The sequence below is a fragment of the Gracilinanus agilis genome, chromosome 5, assembly GCF_016433145.1.
Source record: "Gracilinanus agilis isolate LMUSP501 chromosome 5, AgileGrace, whole genome shotgun sequence".
NCBI lineage: Eukaryota > Metazoa > Chordata > Mammalia > Didelphimorphia > Didelphidae > Gracilinanus > Gracilinanus agilis.
In genome coordinates this window covers 267514491-267542179 of record NC_058134.1, presented here as the reverse complement: position 1 = coordinate 267542179, position 27689 = coordinate 267514491, and the positions used below count along the sequence as shown (strand labels likewise).

Below are 27689 nucleotides of genomic sequence, written 5' to 3'. Positions count from 1 at the left end.
TTTTACCTTCTGCCTGCTGGTTCCATAGGCCCTGGCTGAGGTGGACTGAGTGACTTTTCGGCCAACTACCATTCCTGTGACAGTTAACAGCTTGTCAGTAAACCCTGGTCTCCCTATCCTGGTTGGTCCTGTCTCTCCTTTAACCCAATGAGAACCCACAAATAATAGTTGTTAGCATCCCTGGTGTTCCCCCCATTACAACCATCATCCTATTTTCTATGCTACTCTAATACATATAAACTTCTAATTACCCTGTGCCTGTAGCTATACTACATACATATGATACAAGTCAAATATTCATATCTACAACTTCTATATTACAAGTATTTATAGTTATTTATATATTTACATATATGTACAGAGTATATACTATGTTCATTATTTTCAATCCCATTAATGCCCTTATATTAACCAAATAGGGAAATCTGCAGATATTTCTATCCACTTAATACCTTATGGATCTAATACACTCTTTTTACTTCTTTATCAATTTCTTTTCCACCATAAAGACTCCCATTTATCTACATGGGATCTGCAAATGTACAAGGATCATCAGTTTGTGAACTATGTAACCTATTTATGTGTAGTGTTGAATGCATATCCTTACTGTCTCTTCTCATGTTCTACTTCTCAAGTTGCCTGAAGTTTTTCTCTTCTATCTTCCATTTATATGTGTGTTGCATGCACTAAATTTGAATGTGTGTCTTATGGCTCACTGCATCTTACAACATATTCTGTTTCCCGTCTGTCCTCTTCATATTTACAAATTTACAATCTTTGCTGTCCTTATTGTCTTTTCAGCTATACAGTCTCTGTTCTCCTTCTGCTCTTGACTCTTTTCTTCTAGCTTTTCCTCTGGGCTGTTTTATCTTCCCCTGGAACACTCCCTCTTGAACTTTCTGTTGGATGTCTAAACTTGACTGATATTTCTCAGCTTTCTGCTTCTTCTGAATCAATTTCAAGTAGTTCCATCTCTCTATCTCCTAATTCTATTTCTGTCTGAATTTTTTCCTCATCATCATTCTGATCACTATTTTCACTCTGATTTTGTCTATTTCTGTGAACTGTGCTATTTCTGTGAGCTTTACGATTTCTGTAAGGTTTGTCAATTTCACATTTGAACACTGGAACCAAGCACCTTTCCCCAAAACCTTTACAGCTGATGGGCTAGTGAGCAAAACCTCAAAAGAACCCTTCCATTTTTCCTCTGTAGCTGATTTTCTATTAAAGTTCTTAACAAAAACTGAGTCTCACAGTTTTATACTACGTAGGGAATAGTCAAATGGAAAAATCTGTTGAACCCATTTCGTGAAGCTCTCCAAGTCTATTTTGCAATGATTTTATATAATTTGCAAGTTGTGTATCACCCCCCAACGTGGACACAAAACTTGGCTGACGCATTTTAGCTTGTGACAGGGCATGGCCATACAACATTTCAAATGTTGTATGTAAATCTCCATTCAGATCTTGTATGGATATAGAAATTGGAAGGATTTCAGGCCATTTTAAATGAGTCTCTGCACAGACCTTGCCAATCATCATCTTAAGTTCTCTGTTTGGCCTTTCTACCTGTCCAGAACTCTGAGGATGGTAAGTGTTATGAGTAAGATTAGATTAGGTAGTTATTAGGTATTGATTATATATTGATTAGGAAGTACCTAGCAGGAAGGAGCTGGAGCTGGGAATTCCAGGTTGGAATGAAGGAAGAGGAAGTCTATCTGTTCTGTGTGTGGACTCCATTAGTGGTAGGCAAAAACTGTTGCCAGCCTGGGAGACCTCAGAGCAAAGGACACCTTGCATCCTGTTTTCCCCTGGGATCCTGTGTGGTATGGCATTTAAGGAAAGAACAAGAGAAGAGGACAGTGCTTCAAGCAAACCCCTTACTGCTTGGTTCCTGAGACAACTGTAGCTCCTGGCATCCAGACATCATCAGTGGATTGCAGTGAGAAATCCCAAAGCCACAAAAGCCCCAGCTGTACTCAAGCCTGGCAGGTTCCAGGTTTGAGGCAGAAACCTAGAGACTCTAGTATAGCTCCTTGGGCCCTGTTAGTTAGATAGCTTAGATTAGTGTAGTGAATAAGTCCTTCCCTGTCCCTTTGGGTTTTGTTATTAGGTGTAAGATTTTAGAGTAGTCATTCCTATCCCTCCTTTTAGTTGTTTCTAATTAAAACCGAATTTCATCTTGTTACCTTGTCAGTTAATTCAAGGCCTCTGGCCAGAGTGACAGTTGGCTGTTATTTTTCCAGTTGGGAGTGGTGTAGCTGTACAAGACTTCAGTGTCCAGTTTTAGTCTCTCTTACATCCCAGAGAGTGTTCCCACAAACCCCATAGTTGATTTTAATATCCCTTGTGACCCCATTACTTATATTTTCTTACAGTTTGGCACTACCCAGATGGGTGGATAGAGAGACAGACAGGAAGTGAACAGTTGGCCAGCTAGATTCATAAAGGAAGTAAGAGGGGCTTGAACATTCCAAGAGGGAGCTCAGCCATTGGGTGAGAGCTGAGAGTTCTCAACCAGTGGTGAGTTGCTCAGAGCTTCTCAGCCCCAACCCCAGGTCATTCATAAATCTCTGTGGGTAGGGGAAAATACTATCAAGCTTGGTGTTGCCCCAGAAAGAGGGATTTTCTTCATTTCTTTTTTTGTTTTTGATGGTTCTGTTTTCTGTTGCTGTGTTTAATTGTACTTGTGTTTAATTAATTGTGTTAGTAATTATTATTAGTCAGAATAGTGGCTAATAATACAATAAATTTTGTTGTTAGTTGGTCTGTTTGGGGAATGATAGGTACAATGGTGATTGAAGATTGGATAGAGAGTGTTCCCACAAACCCCATAGTTGATTTTAATATCCCTGGTGACCCCATTACTTATATTTTCCTACATAAGGAATATGAAAACTGGCTTTGATCCCCAAACTTTCATAAATCCTTCTCAAAATGGATTCTAAAAAATACATCCCATGGTCTGAGTTCAAAAAATTCTGTACCCTGAACCTAGTTACTATTTCCTTCAATAGCACTTTAACTATAACCCCTGCAGTGTTCTTGTTTGCAGGAAATGCTTCTGGCCATCATGTCAACCTGTCTACTATTACTAGATAATATTTAAACCTCCCATCTTTAGGCATGTTAATAAAGTCTATTTGTATGCTCTCAAATGGAGCAAATGCTGTCTGCCCCCCATTTTGAGAGAGAAATGACAGTTAAGTAACTTGCTTAAGGTCACAGGGCTAGAAAGTATCTGAGATCAAATTTGAACTCAGGTCTCCCTGACTCCAGACCTGGTGTTCTGATCCCATTTTGGCTACATAAATCCCCTTTTGTGGATGGTTTGGTCTTTTATAAGTTTGTTCTTTTTTTCTTCTTTTTCTTTTTCATACCATACCTTCCTCTGAGTATTGGTTTCAAGACAGAAGAGCAGGAAAGGTAAGGCAATGGAGGTTAAGTGACGTGCCCAGGGTCACACAGCCAGAAAGTGACTTGAGGCCTCAGTAGTTCCCTTCTCGAAATCCCTAGGGGTCATTTAGCTGCCCCCTAAGACTTTTAAAAACTGGAGAAAATGGTCATAAAACAGATTAAACATCAGTGTCCCAAGCATTTTTTTTCCTCCCAGGGAGCGAGATAATTGGCATGCTCCTAGTACAAGCTGCAAAATAAACCTACAAAAATTCTCAGGACTTCATGCTATTTCCAGCTAAACCAGCTGGAAGGGAAATGTCTGTCAAAGACAGAAGCGGGGTGTATTTTTCTCTTTTCGCCAGGAAAAGTTGGAGGCTGAGCTCCTGTCCGGGGTCAGGAGGAGACGACTACTCCCTTCCTCAGTTTCCTTGTGCGGTAGTGCCTATAAGTCTAAAAGACCCAAGTTCCAAAGCTCCCTAACTGGGCAACTTACTTAATTGATGTGCCCCATTCCCAAGGCCAGTAGTAGTGAGGATGAAAGTAATTTGATTGGACTTTCTCCTCCCACATAGCGCAAGCGCAGTGATGCCGCCGCGGCCGCCAGCCGCGCAGCCGCAATAGCGCGCAGCTAGCCCACGGGAGGGCGCGCCTCCGGGAACGCTGGGCTCCCTTCGCCCGCTCCCTCCTCCTTCTCCTCTACTTCCTCCCGCTCTCGCGGGGCTGGATGGGCTTCGCGGACGCTGTCCAGCGGAGCAGGCGGGCTCCCACGGGCCCCAGTGATTCGCTTCTTCTCGGAGCCGACAGGCTACAACTCCGGGGCGGGAGAAGCGCTGGACGCCGCTGAGGGGCCCCGGCCCTCTCTCTCCGGCGGCGGTGGCGGCGGTGGCGGCAGTGGCGGCGGCGGCTTCTCCCCCGGTGCAATATGTTCAAGAGAATGGCCGAATTTGGGCCTGACTCCGGCGGGAGAGTGAAGGTTGGTTCCTGATGGGGGCGAAAACTACCGGGAGTTGGGGGGAGGGGAGAGAAGCGAGATCGAGGCTCTGACTTGGCGCGAGCCGTCCCCGATGTTTTCCTTCCGGTTCAGCCAACGCTCGCGCCTTCTCCCACTGCCACCTCCTCCCCTCCCCCCGCTCCCCGCCCCGCGTTTTCCCTTCTTTGGAGTCCCGGCAGGCCTGTGTTTTTGCCATCTGGGAGCTGCGGGGAGAAGTCGAGGGCAGGACCCGGCTCTGACACTTGTCTGTCCACCAGCGGCTTATTTTGTGCCCAGCCTTGTGTTGGTACAACCAGTGAAACAACTCCTCCATCGTCAGGGACGGGCTCCTATGGAAGATGCTAAAGCTACTGCTTGCACTCCGGCTTCGGGACCACCCCCCCTTTTTTTAACCCTTACCTCCCATCTTAGAATCCACAACTGTGTATCGGTTCCAAGACCGAAGAGCCGTAAGGGCTAGGCAGTGGGGGATAAGTGACCTGCCCAGGATCACACAGCTAGGGCATGTCTGAAGGACAGATTTCAACCCAGGACCTTCCATCTCCAGGCCCAGCTCTCTCCACTGAACTGCCTATCTGCCCCCATCCTATTTTTTGTTAATGATAATAACGTCATTTAAATTGCTTATTTATTTTGAAGTACTTTGCAAACACTTTAAGGCTTTGCAAAACGCTTTACCTAAATGTATTAACCCCATTAATCCTCTCAACAATTCTGTGAGGTAGGGTGCTATTCTCATTCTGTTTACAGAGCGGGGAAACTTGAGGCCAAGAGCTATTAAGTGACTTGCCCAGGGTCACATTGCTAATGGACACCATTATTTTAGCTGGGGAGATAAGGAGGTTATATAAGTAGTTCAGTGGTTAGAGGTTTGGACTTGGGAGAAGGGAAAGACCTGAATTCAAATCCTGTTCTCCCCATAACAGTCATTTTAAGTTTTATTCACCTTCAGTTTCTCATTAGGACAAAGACCCTGGCATCCTTGAATGTTAGACATCCGAAACTGACCTCTTGCCAATGGAAATTACATTAGTGAAAGAGCATTAATATCAAGGACATCATTTTCGAAGCTGGAACCTTCTGTATATGCTGACTCCCCTAACTAGAAAGAATGCTAGCTCCTTGAGAGCAGAGGCTGCCTTTCTTTATTTGTATCCCCAGTACTTAAAACATAGTAAACATTTAATAAATGCCTCATGCATTCATCTGTAAAATAAAGGGAAAAGATTTGGTGCTCTCCAAGGTCCCTTCCAGCTCCAAATCTATGAAACCAGGATAAAAGAATATTAAGAATAAATATAAAGAGAACAAATTCGGAATGATCCTGAGGCATCTTGGTGTCAAAGGCTGGGTTTTACTCAGGTCTAACCGGCTCCAAGTCTAAGACTTTGTCCAGCTGCCTCTCACTGCCTAGCTTCAGATTGTCAGAATTTTGTTGGAAGGAAAACTTTGATATATTTTCGTTGTCAAATCAATTTCACAAGCAAAATTACTCCTATTGAATTCGTTTGGACTGGCAACAATAAAATAGCATCCAAGAACTTAAAAGATAATTATTTGTTTTTTACATTTAAAGTGTTTTGCTCAATTATAGCACATTTTCCAGAAAAGAACTATATATAGTGTAGGGTTTTTGCTTTGTGCATTGATCCAAAACTGAAGTACACTACCATTATAAGGAAATGAAAATGTTATGGTTATTGGCTTTCTGGCAGCTATAGTAAATCATAGGACTTTTGTATTAGTTTCTGGGTGATAATATGTTTAGTAAATTTTAAAATCATTTTTCTTTTAGGGGGTTACTATTGTTAAACCTATAGTTTATGGTAATGTTGCTCGTTATTTTGGAAAGAAGAGAGAAGAAGATGGTCATACTCATCAGTGGACAGTCTATGTAAAGCCATATAGGAATGAGGTAGGAAAAATATTCTTACCTTTTATAAATAATTGTAGCAGTTTTTCAAAATTTATCCTCATTGAAATGACTGAAAGAAAACACAGTCAAGTCAAGCCAGATATTTAAGTGTGCAATTTTCCTGGAAGGACATTTTTTTAATTTAGCCAAAGGTTACTATCCCTTGTGCAACTCTTGCCATTGACCATAAGAATACATGCTGCAGATACCATATTAACCTAACATTCAGGATTTGGAAAGAATTCCATTCCTGCAGGGATCTTATGGAAAAGAATATAGTAAGATATTGTTTGCATTATAAGAAAAATTTTAAAACATTGGCTTCAGTTTTATATTGGGAAACAATTTTGAAAGACTGAATTTCTATAAATGTGAAGTTAGTGTTGTAAGAGCACTCAAAAGTTTAAAATGTGCCCATGTTAGAAAGATTATATATAGCCTTCAAATTATATATATAGTCTTCAAAAAGGCTTTCCTTTTCAGATGCTGGGTTCAGAGCTGTCCTGCTTGACTCCCACTGAACTCTTCCATTCTTTACATTTTAAAAAAATGCCTCAGTGGTGGTGTATTCTTTTAGGCAGTAGGAAGAGGAATATCACTATCACTAATTCCTTGCTGCTGATTCTCCTTCTCTCCCACCCCCAATTTAAAAAACAAACACAGATTTTGGTAACTAACAAGTGGACATATTCAAGCAAAACAAATTGAAGTCCATCAACTTCTGGTGGCAGGAGGGAGCATATTTTTGTTTCCCTTCTCTGAAGTCTGGTTGGTGGCATTGATCAGAATTCATGAATCTTTCAGAGTGGCTTTTCTTTATGATTTTGAAGTGCTTAATCATTGTAGGTACATAAGTGAGAAATTCATGGAGGTTTTTATTGAGGAAAAAGGGGGAAGCTTTATTATTGCAAAAGCTAGTGGACTAGTCCCTGGGAGGGCTTAGCCCCTTACAGGCAGGGTAGGAGAGCTTTTATTGGGGGGAGGGGAGGGTGTTAGTATACCCAGACTCAGGTAAATGAGTCAGGGGTTTCCTGGAACAGTTAGAAAAACAGGATTCTGAGTCTGAAATGCTTTTAGGTACCAAGAGTACAGAGAGGGGGAAGGATACAGTTGCCCCCTTCTCTGTGCTTGGGGCACTGCCTGTGATGGCTGCCAGGCATGCAGGGGACAGTCTTATCAATTTTGTGATAAAAATTATTCTCACTTCACTTCTGGATATTCATATAAACCTTCCCAGGTTCCTGTGGAATACCACCTGTTCTATTATTTCCTATGGTGTAATAACTGTTGAATTCTGTTCAGATGATTTACTTTTCCCATTTCCCAAATAATACAGATTAATTTCCAGTTCTTTACTATAACAAAAATAATGCATCCATTTCCCGTCTGGTATATACCTAATAATAGTGTATCTGGGTATGCATAATGACTTTGGGTCTGGTTCCAAATTGCTTTCTAGAAGGGATGGATTGGTTCACTGATCCACCAATAGTACATTTTTATGCCTGGTCTTTCACAACCATTCCAGCAATTGCCATTTTCCTTTTTGTCATCTTTACTCTGCTAAAGGTAAAACCTGAGATTTTGTTTAATTCACATTTCTCTGACTGTACATGATTTGGAGCATTTTTCATTTGGCAGTTGATAGCTTGTTTTGCTTATTCATATCCTTTGACCATTTATCTATTGGGAAAAGACTGCCATTTTTCATATATTTAAATCAATTCCTTATGATCTGTGGACATTAGGCCTTTATCAGAGAAATTTACTGAAAAGATTTTTTCCTAGTTAAATATTTCCCTTTAAGTCAGTCTACATTTACTTTGTACTTGCTGAAGCTTTTCAATTTTATGTACTCTCTGTTCTGTCTTCTGGGTTCTTCTCTGGTGCTTGTTTGGTCAAGAATTCTTCCTCCCTCTACACTTGTGTTTAACTCTCCATAGTTATGAAAAGTATCTCTTTCCATAATTCTTTAATTTGCTTATGAGGTGACCCTTTATATGCAGATTATGTATTGTAAAAAGGAATTTTGGAAAGGAGAAACAGGTTTGCAGTAAAGGGAAATAGAAGTTGGTGAAACTGCGGACACTGGGGTAAACCTGGTTGGAATGTAGCAGGAGAGGGTCTAGAGATTCTAACTGCCAGGCTGAGGGGAGTTGGTTGGAGGCTGTGAAGCAGAAGGCAGTTCTGAGATTTGTCTCTGACCTGCATCTGAGATTTGTCTCTGACCTGCAGATCTCTAATCCTTCCCAAACCATTTCTGTGACCTGTTATCATCATTACCTGGAAGCTGCTGTATGATTTATCTCTGTCAACTTTGAAAGAAAGATCTGAGAAGAGAAGCTGATTAAACTGTCAAAGTTTTCCTCAGGAGGGATTTCCTCTCTGAGGTAAACCAAATCGCTTCAGACTCCAGTTACCCGAGCTACTCCGTCTATATTTTCAAAAGACTCAGAACTCTGTGTGGGTTTAGTTTAGGAATAGAGAGATAGCCAAGGGATCTTTAGAGAGAGAGAGGAAGAGAGAGTAGGCCTGTAATGAAGAGACTTTACTGCGAAGTCAGTTTTGGGGATCTCAAGATAGACATTTGTAGAGATAGGGACTCTCCTACAACCCACCTTCCTAATTACCCTTCCTGATATTTTGTTAAAGTATCCATTTAGAACTTGTGCTATGTGGCATGAGATAATAGCTTTGTCCAAATCGCTTGCAGAGTGCTTTCCTGTTTTCCTGGGAGTTTTTGTCTAACAGTGAATCCTTACCCCTACTAGTTGGAGTCTTTGGAAATCCTGCCTCAATCAGTCATCACAGGTACGTGTTAGTCATTGTGCTAAGCACAGAGGATTAAAAGAAAGACAAAATACAGTTCCTGCCCTTGAGGACCTCATAATCTAATGGCTACTAAGGATTTTTTTTGTTTTTTCTTTTCATCAAGAATACTGATTGAAAAGTCCACTGTTCTTTTAAAGGGTCATTTTTTCCCCCCATTTTGTAGGGTTATATTCAATTTGGCAGGGCATTTTATCCTTGCTAGTATTCCTTTACCTTTTGCCTTTGGAAATAATACATTTAAAAATTTTTTTTCTTTAGAATAGCAGCTGCAAAGTCCTATGAGATACCATGATTCTGTTGCAATTAGGAATGACCAGGAATGTTAATATAGAAATTAACTATATTAACATTAACTAATTCATAGCCAAGGGTCATCATTGGAATCTCTCTCAAAGGGAAAAAAGTGCCCACACTCTTCTTTAGTTTTGCTTTTTTCTTTCTCTAATTTAGTTGTGCCCCCTTGTTTATCAGTACCATTTTTCTCTGTCTCATATTTCAGTATTGTAGACTCCAGGTAATTCACTTTTAAGGTTAATTCGTTAAATCTTATTTGCTATAGTTTCAATTCTTTAAATTGGTTGAAGATGTAGGAAAGTACCATCATTATCAGTAACAGTAACAGTATTACACACACTACTAATGTTAAATAGCTCCAAAAATCCAGTAACATAATGGTAAGCAGTCCCATCATGCAGTTAGGGAATGCTATTCCCTTAATATAAGAAGGAATAATAATCAAGTAAAAAAATTTGGATACAGCTCCCAGGTACATGGTGTTGTAAAACCACATTGTTCTCTGTAAAAGTAGGTCTCTAGACTGTTGCTGTGCTAGCTGGCTCTTTAGCACCCTCTAGGATGACAGTGAAGGGGAAAAAATTTGCCTTTTTAAAAGTCCTGACTATATCTGTTATGGATACTAGTATCAACTCTTTAGACTCTGTCTTAGTTTAGCTCACCAAGAATGTAGCAATTAGGAATGGCCAGGAATGTTAATATAGGAAATGTTATGGAGGGGGTAAGGAAATTAGATACAGTATCTTTTACTGCTTGTAGTAGTAGATTGGGGAGGTGCCTAATAGCTTGTGGCTACTGAAGCTCCATTTAGCTATTTGGGCCTAAGCAAGGATAACTGATGGAGATAGATGTAAAAAACCCTCTATTTAATAAATATCGGAAAAATTTCAAGGAAAGGTAAAGGTATAAGGATTAGGATTAATTCCCTAATCTAAAAGAGTATCTAAACTTTTACCTACTTCCCTCTAGTTTGCAAGAACTTGCTTCTTGCTCTGGTTCCCATCCACCCTCACCCCCCCTCCCCCCAGCCTTCTTATCGCTCCTTAATCTATACCAGTGGTTCCCAAACTTTTTTGGCCTACCACCCCCCTTTCCAGAAAAAAATATTACTTAGAGCCCTCTGGAAATTATGAAACTATTTATTGATCTCAGAATATTATGTAATACAAAAAAAGTGTGGCCATCACCGCTTTCCTGGATTGCTGCAGCACCCACCAGGGGGCGGTAGCGCCCACTTTGGGAATCACTGATCTATTATACTAATTCCCAGAGTCTATTCTAAATAAACTATGCAAATTACTAATCCTCTCAGTTATATAAGTAAATTTACTCTCTCCTTAGATCTTTTTCAGCTTTAAATCAGTTCTGTTATTCACTCTGTCTCTGCCCACTGCCAGCCCTTCCAGGCCTAGCTATACTTTTCAAGCCACAAAATGACCATAGCAGCCACACAAAGGGAAAATAGTTTCTCTCCCTCTTTCTCTTTTCTGTTGATTTCCCTCACAAACTTATTCCAGAAACTCTAATCTGTTCTCCTCCTTCACCTGCCACTAGGTTTTTTTTACTGTTTTACTGTTTTTTTACTGTTGGAACAGAAACACCAACCTCCTCCTAGGGAAAAAAACCTCCAGTAGCCATTGGCAATTGGAAAACCCCAACAGACTGGCTACCCAGAATTCCAACAGGTACCTTTCCCAAGATTCTGTCTGGCCTTAAAGAAACCTTACCCACTATTCTTTACCCTACCCTTAGCTGCTAAGATCCCATTTATTCTAAATGGTCCTCATTAGCCCTATGGCTTTATTAATCCTAATAATTCCATGGAAGTTGAATTCTGGCTTTTCAGAGGGTTGCAGTAATTTTTGTTTTATTTGAAACACTATGGTTTCAAAGAAAGACAAAAAGTAGTCCCTGTTCTGAGTGCTCTCTCCCCTGAATCTGTGGTCAGAACAGGTTTCTGGCCATCCTGCTACTTCCTAGCCTTAGTACTGCTGTTTCAAGATCCCCTGGAGCATCTCTGAGGCATAATTACAGGCTTCTGGCTTGTTCTCCTGAATTTACACTGAATTTTTTGGTGGAACTCCTTTCACAGCACCCACAGGCTTCTGGGTTTGTTTTTGTGTAATTCTGGGCCAGATGAAGGCACTTCTTCTTTTAGTTGCTTTCTTTTTTTTAACCCTTACCTTCTGTCTTAGAATCAATACCTTCTGTCTTAGAATCAATACAAGTGTTGGTTCCAAGGCAGAAGAGTAAGGGCTGGGCAATTGGGGTTAAATGGCTTGCCCAGGATAACACAGGTAGGAAGCCTCTGAGGCTAGATTTGAAGTCAGGTCCTCCCAACTCTAGATTTGGCATTCTATCCACTGAGCCACCTGACTACCTCTACTCTTAATTCTTTGATCCTTGTTCATTCTGGTATACATTTTAGATCTTTGTTGTTGTGCCAGTGTGAAGCTAGGCTCCTTTAAAACTCTTCAAGCAGTTATCTAAACCTGTTGTTTAAATTCAGTAATTTAGAACCATAAGTAAGCATAAGCTCTGGGCATACAAAAGAGCAAAAGAATGGCAGAGACAAACAAACATATATTTACAAACAAGCTATATTCAAAATAAGTTAGAAATAATGAACAGAGGGAAGGTACCTGAATTAAGAGGAGCTTCCTATAGAATTTAAAAAAATTTTTTTTAAGTTTAATTCTTTTTTATTATTTGTATTTTTAATATTTTCCCATATTTACATGTTTCATGTTCTTTCCTTCTCTCCCAGGCCCCTCTAAGCCCCCTTAGCCAACACACAATTCCACTGGGTTTTATACATGTATCATTGATCAAAACCTAATTCCATATTATTGATAGTTGGACTTGTGTAAATGGAATTAGCTCATCCTCATTCATTGTTAGACTCTCAGAAGTTGTTAGACCATCAGAAATAATGCCACCCCACCCAACTTAGAATTAAGTGTGGAGGGGAAGATCAGTTACCCACATGTGATAATAAGTAACAAATCAAAAACAAGGGACTGCCCTTTGGGCAGTCCAGAGTCCAGAACAGTGTTGAGGCTGCCATTTGTCCACTTGAAATTGGAGGTGGATGCAGGAAGTGACAAAAGATGCTATCTTTTAAAGATGATGGTAACTTCCTGTGGAGGCTGTGGGCGCTTTGAACTTGGTGTTGAAGGATCTCTGGTGAGACCTCAGACGGCTTCCCTCTGAATTGTCATGTGGGTAAGTTAGGCTGACTTCCTTTCTCCTCCCTTGGTGTTTCTGGAGGCTCTACCCTCAAGGAGGCTTCTCTTGCCTCTCTAATTGTAAACGGCCTTGTGGCTAGAAGCCTTGTTTAATTAACCTTTGTGCTCCACTGCTGGGGCCTCTAAATTCTTATCTGGCCGGACCTCTGGTCCGGGCCAGAGTTTCTCTCTCTCAATTTCCCTACCTTCAACCTTCCTAATTGTAAATAAATTTCCATAAAAGTCATCCTGACTTGGGTCTATTTTCATTTGAAATCGAGATAATCTGATTTCTGGCGACCATACCTTAAATATCTAGTTTCCCCTCTTTAGACTAGACTTATTGTTTAGTGTCTATATCCCCAATAATATCCCCATTAGCCCATTAGCCCGTGTGTTCAAGCAGTTGTTTTTCTTCTGTGTTTCTCCTCCCACAGTTCTTCTCTGAATGTGGCTAGTTTTCTTTCTCATAAGTCCCTTAGCCTTACTCTGGCTTTTGATGCTAGTAGGAGAAGTCCATTATGTTCAATTGTACCACAGTGTATCAGTCTCTGTGTACAATGTTCTCCTGCTTCTGCTCTATATCAATTCACTCTATATCAATTCCTGGAGGTCTTTCCAGTTCACATGGAATTCCTCCAGTTTATTCTTCCTTTGAGCACAATAGTATTCCATCACCAACAGATACCACAATTTGTTCAGCCATTTCCCAATCAAAGGACATTCTCTCATTTTCCAATTTTTTGCCACCACAAAGAGCATGGCTATAAATATTTTTATAGGAGTCTTTCCTTATTATCTTTTTGGGGTAAAAACGAAGCAGTGCTTTGGCCAGATCAAAAGGCAGATAGTCTTTTATAGCCCTTTAAGCATAGTTCCAAATTGCATCCAGAATGGTTGGATCAGTTCACAACTCCACCAGCAATGCATTAATGTCCCAATTTGGCCACATCCCCCTCCAACATTCATTACTCTCCCCTTCTTTCATTTTAGCCAGTCTGTTAGGTGTGAGGTGATACCGCAGAGTTGTTTTGATTTGCATTTCTCTAATGATTATAGATTTAGAACACTTTCTCATGTGCTTATTGATAGTTTTGATTTCTTTATCTGAAAATTGTCTATTCATGTCTCTTAACCATTTATTGATTGGGGGATGGCTTGATTTTTTTTGTACAATTGATTTAGCTCCTTGCATATTTGAGTAATTAGACTTTTGTCTGAGTTTTTTGTTATAAAGATTTTTTCCCAATTTGTTGCTTCCCTTCTAATTTTGGTAGCGTTGGTTTTGTCTGTACAAAAACTTTTTAGTTTAATGTAGCCAAAATTAAATATTTTATATTTTGTAATTTTTTTCTAACTCTTCCTTGGTTTTAAAATCTTTCCTTTCCCAGAGATCTGACAGGTATACCATTCTGTGCTTACCTAATTTACTTATAGTTTCCTTCTTTATATTCAAGTCATTCACCCATTCTGAGTTTATCTTGGTATAGGGTGTGAGATGTTGATCTAGACCCAATCTCTCCCATATTGTTTTCCAATTTTCTTAGCAGTTTTTGTCAAATAGTGGGTTTTTGTCCCAAAAGCTGGGTTCTTTGGGTTTATCATAGACTGTCTTACTGATGTCACTTACCCCAAGTCTATTCCACTGATCCTCCCTTCTGTCTCTTAGCCAGTACCATATTGTTTTGATGACTGCTGCTTTATAGTATAGTTTAATATCTGATATTGCTAGGCCACCTTCCTTCAAGTTTTTTTTTTCCACTATTTCCCTTGATATTCTTGGTCTTTTGTTCTTCCAAATGAACTTTGTTATAGTTTTTTCTAATTCAGTAAAAAAGTTTTTTGGTAGTTTGATAGGTTTGGCACTAAATAGGTAAATTATTTTGGGTAGGATGGTCATTTTTATTATGTTAGCTCATCCTACCTGTGAGCAATCAATGTTTTTCCAATTGTTTAGATCTAGTTTTAATTGTGTGAAAAGTGTTTTGTAGTTGTGTTCATATAATTCCTGTATTTATCTTGGCAGATAGATTCCTAAGTATATATATTGTCTAGGGTGATTTTAAATGGAATTTCTCTTTCTAACTCTTCCTGCTGCGATGTGTTGGAAATATGTAGAAATGCTTATGATTTATTTTGTATCCTGCAACTTTGCTAAAGTTGTTGATTATTTCTAATAACGTTTTAGTTGATTTTCTAGGATTTTTTAAATAGACCATCATATCATCTCTGCAAAGAGTGATAGCTTGGTCTCATCATTGCCTATTTTAATTCCTTCAATTTCTTTTTCTTCTCTAATTCCTACTGCTAGTGTTTCTAGTACAATGTTAAATAATAGAGGTAATAATGGGCATCCTTGTTTCACACCTGATCTTATTGGGAAGGCTTCTAAATTATCCCCATTGCAGATGATGTTCGTTGATGATTTTAGATATATACCATTTATTATTTTTAGGAAAGGCCCTTCTATTCCTAAACTTTCTAGTATGTTCAGTAGGAATGGGTGTTGTATTTTGTCAAAGGCTTTTTCAGCATCTATTGAGATAATTGTGGTTTTTGTTGGTTAGCTTGCTGATACGGTTTTTCTAATGTTGAACCATCCTTGCATTCCTGGTATAAATCCCACCTGATCATAATGAATAACCCTTGTGATCACTTGCTGGAGTCTTTTTGCTAGTATTTTGTTTAAGATTTTTGCATCTATGTTCATTAGGGAGATTGGTCTGTAGTGTTCTTTCTCTGTTTTTGAGAAGGTAGGATTTTAATTAAGACTTATAGAAAGTCAGGGAAGGCAATAGGCAGAGGTGAAGTGGTAGAGCATTCCAGACATTGGGACAGCCAGAGAAAATGTGCAGAGCTGAGATGGAGTGTGTTGTTCATGGAGTAGTAAGGAAGCCAGTGTCACTGGTGCAAGGAAGTGCAGAAAAACTGGTATGGTAGGGAGGGGTAGGCATTGGAGATACAAAAAAAGGAAACAGACTTGGTCAGTGTTCTTAAGTTTACAGGCATGCACAGTAATAAACTTTAACACAGATTTAGACTGTGAGTTCCAGGATAAGAGCTCATACAAAATGCAGCCAACTGAGAGAAACAGAGAAGCTTCCTAAAAGGTGATGACTTATTTAAAGAAGGGAATTATTTCTTCAGGGACATCTGAGGAAAGAGAAAGACCCTTCTAGGCCTAAGGGGTGAGATGAGCAAAAGGATGGTGATAGGACAGGGCACAATGATGGCCAGAGCTGTGACTGGTTCATTTTAGCTCTAACATATGATATGGTAATGGAAACATTGTGAGATTAGCCTAGGGTTAGAACCAGATTGAGGGTCTTAAGAGTTTGTACTTTGGACAACAGGAGCCCAAGTAGGTTTTCAGAGTAGCCCTAGCAGTTGTATACGGCATAGATTAGAACAGGGACTAGGTACAATATCCAGACAGGAGAGAATGAGGAAGGAGAGTCTAGATACTATAACAGTTGTGAGGGTAGACTCAAATTAGATTTCATTCATAGTAGGAGATGAGAGAAAAAAAGTCATTGCTACCTCCCAAGATTTCAAGCTGAACACCATTAACAAAAATAGTCATAGTAAGGAAGTAATACATTAAAAGTGAAATTCATAAAGAAGCCAATCTCTCTGTCCCTGGGGTACTTGCTGCCATGCTTTTTATAGTTGTGCTCCACCAGTGACCAGTACTAACCAATTCCCTTTTGTCAAGATTTTGGGTAGTTTACCCCAAATGCAAGGGAAATAGCAGGGAGGAAGAGCTAACCTAATCTCACAAGGATGGAAGGATTCAACCAACAGTTATCAAGCATCTGCTGTGTCTAAGGCATTGTGCTAGCTAGGTCTTGTGGATACAAAGACCACACACAGTTCCTGCCCTTCTGGAGCTTACAGGGTAAGAGAATGACAGAAGCACACAAATAGCTATAATGAAAGTCCTATGATTAAATACAAGCCACTTAAATGGTGGTATGAGTAAGTTATTCAAAGGATTGATTTGAAAAATGGAGTGGTAAATTTTAACAGCTCCATAGAGCAAACTGGACCTTAGGATATGTTTCAAGAATCAGTTCTTAAAGAGGAATTTCAAATTTGTTTTGAACAATAGCCTCTCCATTTGAGTAAATAACTTCTAGTCTAAAATATAAGATACTTTGAAGTGTAAGATTCATATGGATTTGTAAGTTCTAATATGTTTATTAAAAAATAATTGTATTTAGTTTGTAGTTACAAAGCATACTTACTTAACAGGACATATAAAGGGAAAGATCATGTTCTAGAGACAATTAAAATCCATTGTTATGGAAAGTACAGAATTTTTGGCTGAATTTTGTAGATTCATGATATCAGCACTGTGTGCCTTCAGATTTGGCCACCATTCAATCCAGAGTTTTTTTGATAGTGGGAAGCAGCGGTGATAATAAGGGATTAAAAATGAGTGCAAACAAGAATTGGCTCATCCCCCTTTAAATCCAAATATGCCCTATGTAACAGGGAATAGAGCTAATTGATAGTAGCCTAAGAAAAACTGGAGAGCCTTCATTTTGTAAGGCAACAGAAAGGCCTGAACAGTCTAACATCTATTCCTGGTTCTAGGAAGTTTACAATAAGAAAAAGAGGGTGTGATCAAGAGGTGTTTCTCAAGTCATCAAATGCTTCAGTTTTCTTGGAAGTCCTCTTACAAATGCTTATCATTGTCTTCCTAGTTAAATCTAGCTGAATTATATGACATTGGTAGTATTCTTTGACTTGATTTATTGCCTAAAAGTAAAGCAGAAATTATCAAGATATTAAGAACTTCCTATGATATGCTATGATGTTTTATCATTAAATATAATTTTACATGATTGGTCATCCATAGACTTGGAATATTATTGCTGCGAGAGATCTTAGAGCTTGTTTTGTCCACACCTCTCACTTTTTAGAAGAAACTTGGGCACATAGCGATGGAAAGACCTGGTTTTCAGGGTAACATAATACTTTGGCAAGTTCTATACGTTTATTTTGTTTAGATGATTAAATATTGTATTTATGGTCATTTCTACCAAAAAAAAAAAGTTACGCCTCAGGTCAGGAATATAATGCCCCATTTTTGCTTTTTTTAACATTTTATTTTTTGGGAGGAATTCTAGTCAACAGCTCTTTTCCAGGAACATAATCTTATAAAATTTCCAATATTCCAAATCTTGACTTTCAAATAGATTGGGGGTAATTCTTTATAGGACAGACGTGTTTATCACCTTTTTCTTTTTAGGAAAAATATTATCTATACAATTAAAAATAATAAGTTTTCAAACCAAAATTTGGGAAACAGATACCTTTTTAAAAAAATTAAAATACTGTCAAAATGAAAGGGAAATTTATTATTCCCTAGTGCAGACAGTAGAACATAATTTATCATTGTGCTTGTATTTTAGGATATGTCAGCATATGTGAAGAAAATCCAGTTTAAATTACATGAAAGTTATGGTAATCCTTTAAGAGGTATATTATTTTCACTTTTAATTTACAAAGTATTAAAAACAATTTTAAAAATAGAAATTGTTTGCATTCATGTTATTTTTTTTCTTTTCAGTTGTTACTAAGCCACCATATGAGATTACAGAAACAGGTTGGGGTGAATTTGAAATAATCATAAAAATATTTTTCATTGACCCTAATGAAAGACCTGTAAGTAATTTAAAAATTTTTTGATATAAGTTCTGGAAATAATAGACATGAAAATGTAGTGATGAATTTTTTTTTTTAAATCATTCTGAAAAGGGGTCCATAGATGTTGCCAGACCGCCAAAGGTATTTATAACAGAAAAAATGATTGAGAACTGCTGATATCGAGCAACCTCTACCCTTACCCCCTCCTCTTCAGATGTTTCCACAATATTGTTCCTTATTCATTTTCTGCCTATTGGGGAAAATACTCCCCTTCTCACTAAACATTTTTGGTAGACATTGCATATTACTGTTTGACCCATTTGAAATACTGATTAGCTTTGCTGAATTGTTTTTCTTTTTTACTTTTTCTTACAAAAGATGGCTCCTTGACTTGGGGTTAGAGTAGGACTGTATTTAGCAGTGAAGATGATGATGTTAAATATGTGTGTATAAAAAATATTTTTTCCCCTTAAAAGTTAAGTGTGAACTGTAGATGCTTCTCTTTCTAGAGTAAGCAAATAATTTAACCCATGGTCCATGAGTTAAGATAAGATTTTAATAATTTTGACCATGCAAACACTAACATATGGTTAGCATCAGCATAATGTTAATGATATTGTTACTTGGTTTCACTATTATTCCATTGCTAATTAGTGATAGTTTATGATTACTGATATGATTGGTTATAACTTCTGGCACAATCATTTGCTTGCCCAGAAGTAGTTAATAGATAATCTTTAACCATCCTTGTCCTTTATAGATATGTGTTAATTATTCATTTTAAACATATTTAAATTTTGTTAGCATTTGTTATATGCTACAAGCTGGGTATCCTATGTAATATGCATAAAAGACATTTTTTCTTCTCTGAACTTTTTCCTGTATTCCTGGTTCATTTGCTTAAAAAAGAAAACAGTTTGGTAGTATGGAAAGTTATAAATCTATTTTGGGGCAGCTGGCAATGAGTAGAACTAGTAGGCCTGTAGTCAGGGAGACCCAAGATCAAATCCAGCCTCAGACACTTATTCTGAGGCCTTAGGTCAAGTCATTTAACCATTATCTCTTTCAGTTTCTTCATCTGTAAAATGAGGATAATAATGGCATCTAGCTCACAAAGTTGTTATGAAAACCAAAAGTGATATGTATAAAGCACTTAGTTACAGTGCCTGATATATTGTAGGCATTATGTAAGTGTTCATTATTTTTATAAAAATTATGTATCTAACAGTGGATTTAACATTATCTGTGGAATTGCCACCGGCGGTTGATGTAATTCTGTCTTCTTTGAGGCAAAGGAATTAAAAAAAATTGTAATGTTTATTAACACTCTTCAAAAGGCTTTAACAGACCATTCATTACAGATTCTGTCCACTCTCTTCATAATAGGAAAAGGGTCATTGTACCTTGCTAACAGATAGGGAAATTGCATAGAAAGTGATTGATTTCTTTCACTAAGCCAGTGAAACAAAGTCCAGAATTCAACATGGTGTAGTGGATAGACCACTGAACTTAGTTGGGTTGCCTATTCAATTGACTCAGTCATTCAGTCAATAAGCATTTATTAATTGTTTACTCTGTACCAGGTATTGTTTAAAAAAAAAAAAGCAAATAATGTCAGTGTCCCTACCTTCAAGATAATTACATTCTAGTGGAGACACAATATGTAGCTATTTATATTATGTGTATATGTGGATATGCATATATATCTATCTATAAAATGAGGATTATAACAAGATTTGTTTTGATGATCATAAAAAAATGTATGTAAGCCTTCTTAACTCCAAAGTTCTGCAGAAATGCACATGTTATGCTGACTTTACTTAGTGGTCACATAACTGACATGTTTTGTGATGATAATGGAAAGTATTACACTTATGTATCATCTATTTTTATTTATAGGTAACACTTTATCACTTATTAAAGCTATTTCAGTCAGACACCAATGCAATGCTGGGGAAAAAGACAGTGGTTTCTGAGTTCTATGATGAAATGGTAAGAATTTTTTTCAAAATGAGATCTTAAGTCATTTCTTTAAGGGGGAAAGACTTTAAAATTTATTATTCATTAATCTTTGTAGATATTTCAAGATCCAACAGCAATGATGCAACAATTGTTAACAACATCTCGCCAGTTAACCTTAGGAGCCTATAAGCATGAAACAGAATGTAAGTGTTAAAATACAGAATGGTTTGCATACATTATCATGGAACAGTATTTTGTGATGGTGAAAGGCTATATGATATCAGTATTGCTAATAAATAACATTGTTTTCATTTTCATAAATAATGTGAGGGGTAAGTACAGCAAAGGGTTTAAAAAAGAAGATTCTCTAGAGAAGGTGAATTGAGAAGGACAGAGACTTTAGGCAGTAGAGGACCTAAATTAAAGTGGGCCATGGCTTGGCAATTAGTTTTATGTGGGATAAGAGAAAAGGAGATTTCTGTTACTATTTAATGAGCCTGGCATACTAGAAAGGTTGGGGACGCTGTTAAAAGACATAAAGAAATTGGGTTGAAAGAACATGTGGGGAACTCAGTGTAGAGATCTTGAGTTTGAGGTGCTGGTAGTTCATCGAGGTGGAAAGAGCCAGCAAACAGCTGAAAATGTAGTATTAGTACGTGGAGAAATGAAGAGGATGGAAGTATGGATTTGTGACTTGTCTGAAAAGAAGGACTAAAACCATGCAAGTGGATGAATACTCCAAAGGAGAGGCTTAAGACAGAACCTTAGGGTAAATTCATGTTCAGAGGCCAAGGGGAAAAATGATGAATAGCAGGATTTCAGAACAAGCTGTAGAGACCTACCTGAACTGATGCACAGTGAACTAAGCAGAACCAGGAGAACATTGTACACAGTAACAGCAATATTGTGGGATGATCAGCTGTGCTACTCTCAGCAATACAATGATCCAGGATCATTCTGAGGGACTAATATCAGAGAATGCTAACCAAACCACCTCCAGAGAAAAAAGTGTTGGAGTCAGAATGCAGATCAAAGCATATGATTTTTCACCTTGGTTTATTTGGGTTTTTATTTGAGTATTTTGGTTTTATATGAGAATTCTCATACAAAAATGACCAATATGGAAATATGTTTTGAGTAATAATACATGTATCATGTATAACCCAAATCAAATTGCTTACCATCTCTGGGAACAGAGATGGAAGGGAGGAGGGAGACAATTTGGATCTCATAACTTCAGAAAATTTATGTAGAAAATTGTTATTACATGTAATTGGTAAAATAAAATATCTTTACAAAGGCCAAGAGCAGGGGTCAGCAACCTTTTTGGCCGTGAGAGCCATAAACACCACATTTTTTAAAATGTAATTTCGTGAGAGCCGTACAGTGCTCACAGTGCCGCTCCTGTAACAGAGCCTGAAAAAAAATGGACTTTATGGCTCCTGCAGAAAGAGCCATATGTTGCCAACCCCTGGCCAAGAGGATGATGAACTAGTAAAATAGATAGGAGAGATCATCAGAGAGGTAGAAGGAAAACTATGAGAGTAGAGTTATGGGAACCAAAGAAAGGAGAGGTCTGGTCCCAGTGTCTTATGCTACAGAGAAGTCAAATGGGATGACAAAAGAAAGACCCCTGAATTTAATAATGGTGTAGAAGTAATCTATTTCAGACAATAGGTATGAACACAAGCCAGTTTACAAGAGGTTGAGTGTGTGAGTAGTGAAAAAATAGAGGCGGCAATTATAGGATACTCTTTCTAGGAAAGAGGAAGAAGAGAGGAGGTTGATAACTTGAGGAATTGAGAAAAGGAAAGAAAAGTTTTTTGTTATTGTTTCAAAGGTAAAGGATGTAGAGCCTGATGGATCCTGCTCACACAGATTATTGAAAGGTCCCCAAGATGGGGGGTGGGAGAGATGAGAAATATACTTGGGATCAGGAGGACCAGAAACAAGCTGATTGCTAGTCAATGGTAAAGTTTATTGACTGTAGATTCTATTTTATAGAGAGACTGAAACAGGCTGAGAATTTAGGTAAACTTTGACATACACAATGAAAAGATAATTTACAAGGTGCTTCAGTGGATTTGGTTACCTCATTGAATCTAGACATAGATTTTTTTCTAAAGGATCAATATGTCAATGTTACCATCTAACTCAGGTTCCCAGAGAATGCCTACATTAGTAGTTTTGTAAGAACATTCAGTTACAGCAGGAGGGGTGAAAAGGAGGGGTTTGGGGACCTCAGGTGAGGAGTGAGCTACGTGTCTAACTTCAGCTGAGCTGTGGCCTTGGTTTTACTGAGTATCTCGGTCTTCCAGAGCTTTGCTCCATGGACGTACTTGAGCTTTGCCAGCTACAAAAGGAGACTGGGAAAATGTTTGTAAACTAAGGGAAAGAACCCAGTAGAACTGAAGAGATTTTAAAATGTCTGATACAAAATGGAATGATTACTAATGAAGTAAGGTAATGGAAGAGGTAGGATCCAGGATACAGATAAATCTGTTAACTTCAGCAAAGTTTAAGGGAGTGAGGATGTTCCCTTTGTGTGGCCCAGGCTTTCTCAGCAAAGTAGTCAATGAGGTTACTGTTGAGAGAGGGAAAGATTGAGGAGGTTTGGAATAGCCTCTGGAGGGAGAGAGAGAGACAGAGATAGAGAGAGAGGGAGGAAGGGAGGGGAGAGGAGAATGGAGAGAAAGAGGGAGGGAAAGGTTTAGGATTCCCATACAGCAAGGAAAGGCAAATTGAGACTAAATAGTGTAGGATTTAGAGTGGACCCATTCTGAATAATTATCTGTAGCTTGGGAATATAGAAATAATTGGTGTTTGGTTGTGTTTTTATCAAAAGTTTTTTTCAAACTTTTAAAATTCTGGATTTAAACTGCAGGAAAAAACTATTAAACAGCAGAAAAAACTAGAATTTTTATATGAATTTCCATTTCATACTGCTTACTTTTAAAGTTATACCTGCCCTGTGCTCATTAGGTTAGCCCTGGCTTTGCCATTGAAGCCTTTGCCTTTGGGCCTCTGACTTCTTGTGCAGCTCTGGAGTGGAAGAAGCCTTATATCTTTGGTTACAATGGAATGGTTACTGTTTAAAGTACTATGTGCACAGATGTTTCATCTATGCTTTTGATAGTATAATGGATTCAGTTATGAGAATTTCAATGTATGTCTAGCTTAGTGGCATATGCTGAACAAATGAATGAGTATATTTAGAATATAGAGTTTATTTATAGAGAATTTAGAGCATATTTAGGTTAACAGAAGAGGGGAATGCTCTCAGTGTCTTTTACGTAGATTTTAGGTAGGAGGTCTTTAGTCGATCACCCTAGCTATCCATGCTTGGTCCTATGCTGTTGAACATGCTTATCAGTGACTTGGGTAAAAGCAGGGGTGGTGTGCTTATCAGATTTTCAGCTGGGAGGGATAGTTAACAGAGCATGAATCCAAAAGGATCTTGACTATTATTGAGCTGAATCTAATAAGATGAAATTCAATAGGAATAAATTTAATGCCTCATACTTGATGGTAAAAAAAAAACAAACTATAAATAAAATGAGGGAGGCTCAAATTAGATAATAGTTTTGAAAAAGAGAGAGGGTTTTTTATTGGGCTACAAGCTCAGTAAAAGAGCAGTTTGATACCACAATCAAGACAGCTAATGCAATTTTGGGCTGCATTAAAAGGGTCCTAATTTCTAGAATAGAAAGGCAATGGTTGCACTGTTCTCCGCCCTTGCCAGACCTCTTCTGGAATATTGTGTTCATTTCTGGCCACTGTGCTTTAAAATGCACTATGACAACTCTGGTGTCCAGAGAAAGGCATCCATAATGATCAATCACATGAGAATAAATTATTTGAAGGGAGAGATTTTGTGTAGTAGGGATTAACTTTATTTGACTTATTTGGCAGTGGATGAAAGTTGCATAGAGACAAATTTAGATTTGAAGCCTAAGAAAACTGCCTAATAGAATTGCCAAAAGCTTTCTGGAGATTGGATAGATATCTCACCTTAGACAATTGTAGGCACAACTGGACAGTCACTTGTCATGTGGTAGAGTGTAGATTATTTTTGTATATGGGTTGAATTAAATGGATAATCAGATGCCCTTTTTAACCTTAAAATTCTGAAATTTGGTAAAATTTGAGCCTTTTATAACATCAGCTCTCAAATATATATCACATACTAAAGTTTGATTTGGTATCCTTATGTTGGTGTGGAGCTATTTTTCGTAAGTACCTTGAGTTCAGATTGTTTGACTTGACATTTTAACTTTACCTGCCCTTGTATTTTTTGAACTAAAATTTTCTCAATAGCTCTTATTTGTAGATTGCCTACATTTCCTGCCATATCATTGCTTACACCTCCCTGCAGAGGAGCACTTTATAATACGTTTTGTCTTCCCTTAGATTGCTCCCAGAGAGCACAGATTATCTTGCTTTTATAATTGGATCCCTAGTATTTATAGTTAACACAGTTCTTTATACATTCTTAATTCTCTTAGTAAATGCTTTTTTTTGTTCATTCATAAAGAAAATTTAAAGGAAAAAGAAAGTTTTGCAAAACGTTAGTCTGACATATCAGAAAGTTTGACATTATATGCAGTATTCCACACCCATGGCATCTCATCTCTTTGTAGAAGTTGGGGGGGGGGAAGTAGCCTATTTCTTTTGGGGCCAAGCTTGGTCGTTATAATTTGGCAGCATTCATTTACATTTTCTCATTTCCATTACTCTTTTGTTGTCATTGTACATCTATTTATCCCCAATTTTGCTTACATTGACACAATCTATATTAACCTTTCATGTGTTCCCTTGTATGCCTCATGTTCATGTCTTATAGTATAGTACTATTCCAGTATATTCAGTGATGTTGCTGGTTCTTTGCTACCACTAAGGTTGCTGTCATAAATACTTGTATTTATATGCACCCTTTCTTTTTGTCATTGACCTCTTTAGGGAGGTCAGTGTGGAATCTCTAGGTCAAAGGGTATGGACATTTTAGTCACTCTGCATAATTCTAAATTATATACCAAAATGGCTGGATCAGTTCATAGCTATACCAACAGTATATAAATGTTTGTGTTTCCACAATCTCTCTAACATTGGCTATTCCTATTTTTTGTTATTTTTTCCCCATTTGTTGAGTGTGAGATAAAATTCAAGGATTAATTTTCCATGTTTCCTAAAGATTACGGAAAACTTTTATCTGAAATATCTATCTAGTGCTGACATCTTATGACATGTTGCTTTTGCATCAAAATAATAAAATGATTTATCATTGTTTTTTCTTCCTAGTTGCTGAACTTGAAGTGAAGACCAGGGAAAAATTAGAAGCTGCCAAGAAAAAAACAAGCTTCGAAATTGCTGAACTTAAAGAAAGATTAAAAGCAAGTCGTGAAACTATCAATTGTTTAAAAAATGAAATCAGGAAGCTCGAAGAAGATGATCAGAGCAAAGAGATATAAAAAAATCTCACAAGGACTTAGTAGGGAAGCAACCAAAAATAAAGTGGATTTTGTGAAACGGAATAAATACTATTATGTTTCTTAAAGGAACTCTAGGCATAATTGTCTGAGGGCTTCTTAGCAAAGACTCCAAGGATTTGTACCTCTTAGACAATTTGAATGTAAAAAATCTGCATATATAATTATAAGATGCACTGTATAGGCATTTTGCTAATCCACTGAGGGCATTCTATGACTTCAAGCACAACCTCTAGTTTTTTGTTGTTGTTTTTTTAATTGCATTGTGTATAAAGCTTGGTAACTTTTGTGAGAAATTTTCACTCTAAGGTATAGCTTTTGCACAAATTTTATATATTTCAGAAAGTGGAATTAGTTTTTAAAAAATGGACTTGCCCATTTAACTGCTTCGAGTAGGCTCAAGCCTATTTTGTACATGCTACGGAGAGAGAGGTCGCCCAGAGCAATGAACCTTTCCTCACTCCCTCACTACCTAAAGGCCACAGGACTTAAAACATTAAAAACCACGGAGCCACATTGGCCAAAAAGTGGATCAATAATGGACCTGAAGGGACTTTTAGAAGTATGAAGTACATCGCCAATGTAAAGTATGCAACTCCAAGGACGCCTGGGAAAATGCCCATTCCCAGGGGACTCTGGAAAGTTTCTTGCTTCTCACCTTCTGCGTTTCGAAGGGAAGTCTTGGTATTCTGCCTAGCCAGTTGTTCAGGGAGTTATCGGTGTGTCCCTTCCCATTTAGGGAATAAGGACTGGACAGTGATTTCATTGGTATTGGGAACTCCTAGATTAGAAAACTTCTGCCACTGCAGGTAGGCGTCCTCTCGGCTGCTTATAGCCTGAGAACTGCCTAGGGCATTGCAGGATTGGGCGACTCACCCAGAGGCGTGTCAGGGATGACACTTGAAGCTGGGTCTGAGTCCAGCTCTGTCCACTGTGCTGCACTGCCTCTCATTTCCTTAAGCATAATCTTAGGAGACTAAAGAATATATTTCCATGTTTGAATATAGTTTGTAAATAAATATTTGGAAATGAAATAAATCTTGATGGATTAATTTAACATTGTGAATGAATATTTACCAACTATAGTATTATAAATGATGAGCCAAATCTTGGTTTAGAATTTAAATCTGAGATGGACCTCAGATTATCTAGGTCATCCCCTTCATTTTTGCAAATGGTAAAGCAGACCTAGAGAAGCCATGTGTAAAGGCAAGTACCTTGTGGGTAGTGGAATGAAGAACCCCTCCCACTTTTTATAAAAGCCCCCGAAAAGCAACAAAATTCCTTGTCCCAATTCAAATGAGATGGGGAATGGATACTTCACACATAAGAGATCATCCTAGCATGCTGTTAATGCTTTGGGCCAGGCATGGTGCCTGTGTGCTGGAGATACAAGGAAGAAATTCATTCCTGCTATCATCCTAACATTCCACTGAGGAATTGTTTTTCAGTCATGGGTTTTTAGTTTTTTTCCAGTTATTAATTCAGTCCTTATTTCCGCTTTGTGACCCCCCCCCTGTAAGTTTTCTTGGCAAAGATTCTGGAGTGGTTTGCCAATTCTATCTCCAGCTCATTTTGCAGATAAGGAAACTGAGGCAAATAGGTGACTTGCCCAGAATCACACAGCTAGTTAGGTCAGATTTGAACCTGGAAAGGTGAGTCTGACTCCAGGCCCAGCCCTCTACCCCCAAGGCTACCCCCTCGGCATCATAAGTATATACAGAATAAATAAGGCAAGTTCTGGGAGGAGGAAATAAAAGACTTCCTGGAGAAGGAGGGGGAAAGGAGAAGAGGGGCTGCATTCTAGGATTGGAGAACAGCCATTGCCAAGGCCACCAAAAGGGAGGTCAAGCTTGGCTAGATTAGTGTATCAGAAAAAAAGTGACATATTATATAATAAGTAGGTTGGAACCAGGTTGTCCAGAGCT

At 38.2% G+C, this 27689-nt stretch overlaps 1 protein-coding gene across 2 annotated transcripts; it reads left to right on the top strand.

Moving 5' to 3' along the window:
• Positions 1-4049: 4049 nt before the first annotated feature.
• Positions 4050-25806, top strand: YEATS4 (YEATS domain containing 4). Of its 2 annotated transcripts, XM_044679990.1 has the most exons (7): positions 4050-4372; positions 6186-6305; positions 18079-18145; positions 18237-18331; positions 20213-20305; positions 20391-20478; positions 25574-25806. In XM_044679990.1, the coding sequence occupies exons 1-7, from the start codon at positions 4322-4324 to the stop codon at positions 25741-25743; spliced, it is 684 nt and encodes a 227-aa protein (XP_044535925.1). In that variant the 5' UTR covers positions 4050-4321; the 3' UTR covers positions 25744-25806. The 2 variants fall into 2 exon arrangements, with proteins under 2 accessions (XP_044535925.1, XP_044535926.1); XM_044679991.1 differs by lacking the exons at positions 18079-18145; positions 18237-18331.
• The last annotated feature ends 1883 nt before the right edge of the window (positions 25807-27689 follow it).

Coding starts and splice junctions, on each gene's coding strand:
- YEATS4 (XM_044679990.1), top strand. CDS start 4,322: ATGTTCAAGAGAATGGCCGAATTTGGGCCTGACTCCGGCGGGAGAGTG. Junction 6,306..18,078: donor TAAAGCCATATAGGAATGAG/GTAGGAAAAATA, acceptor CTTGTATTTTAG/GATATGTCAGCATATGTGAA. Junction 18,332..20,212: donor TTGACCCTAATGAAAGACCT/GTAAGTAATTTA, acceptor TTTTATTTATAG/GTAACACTTTATCACTTATT.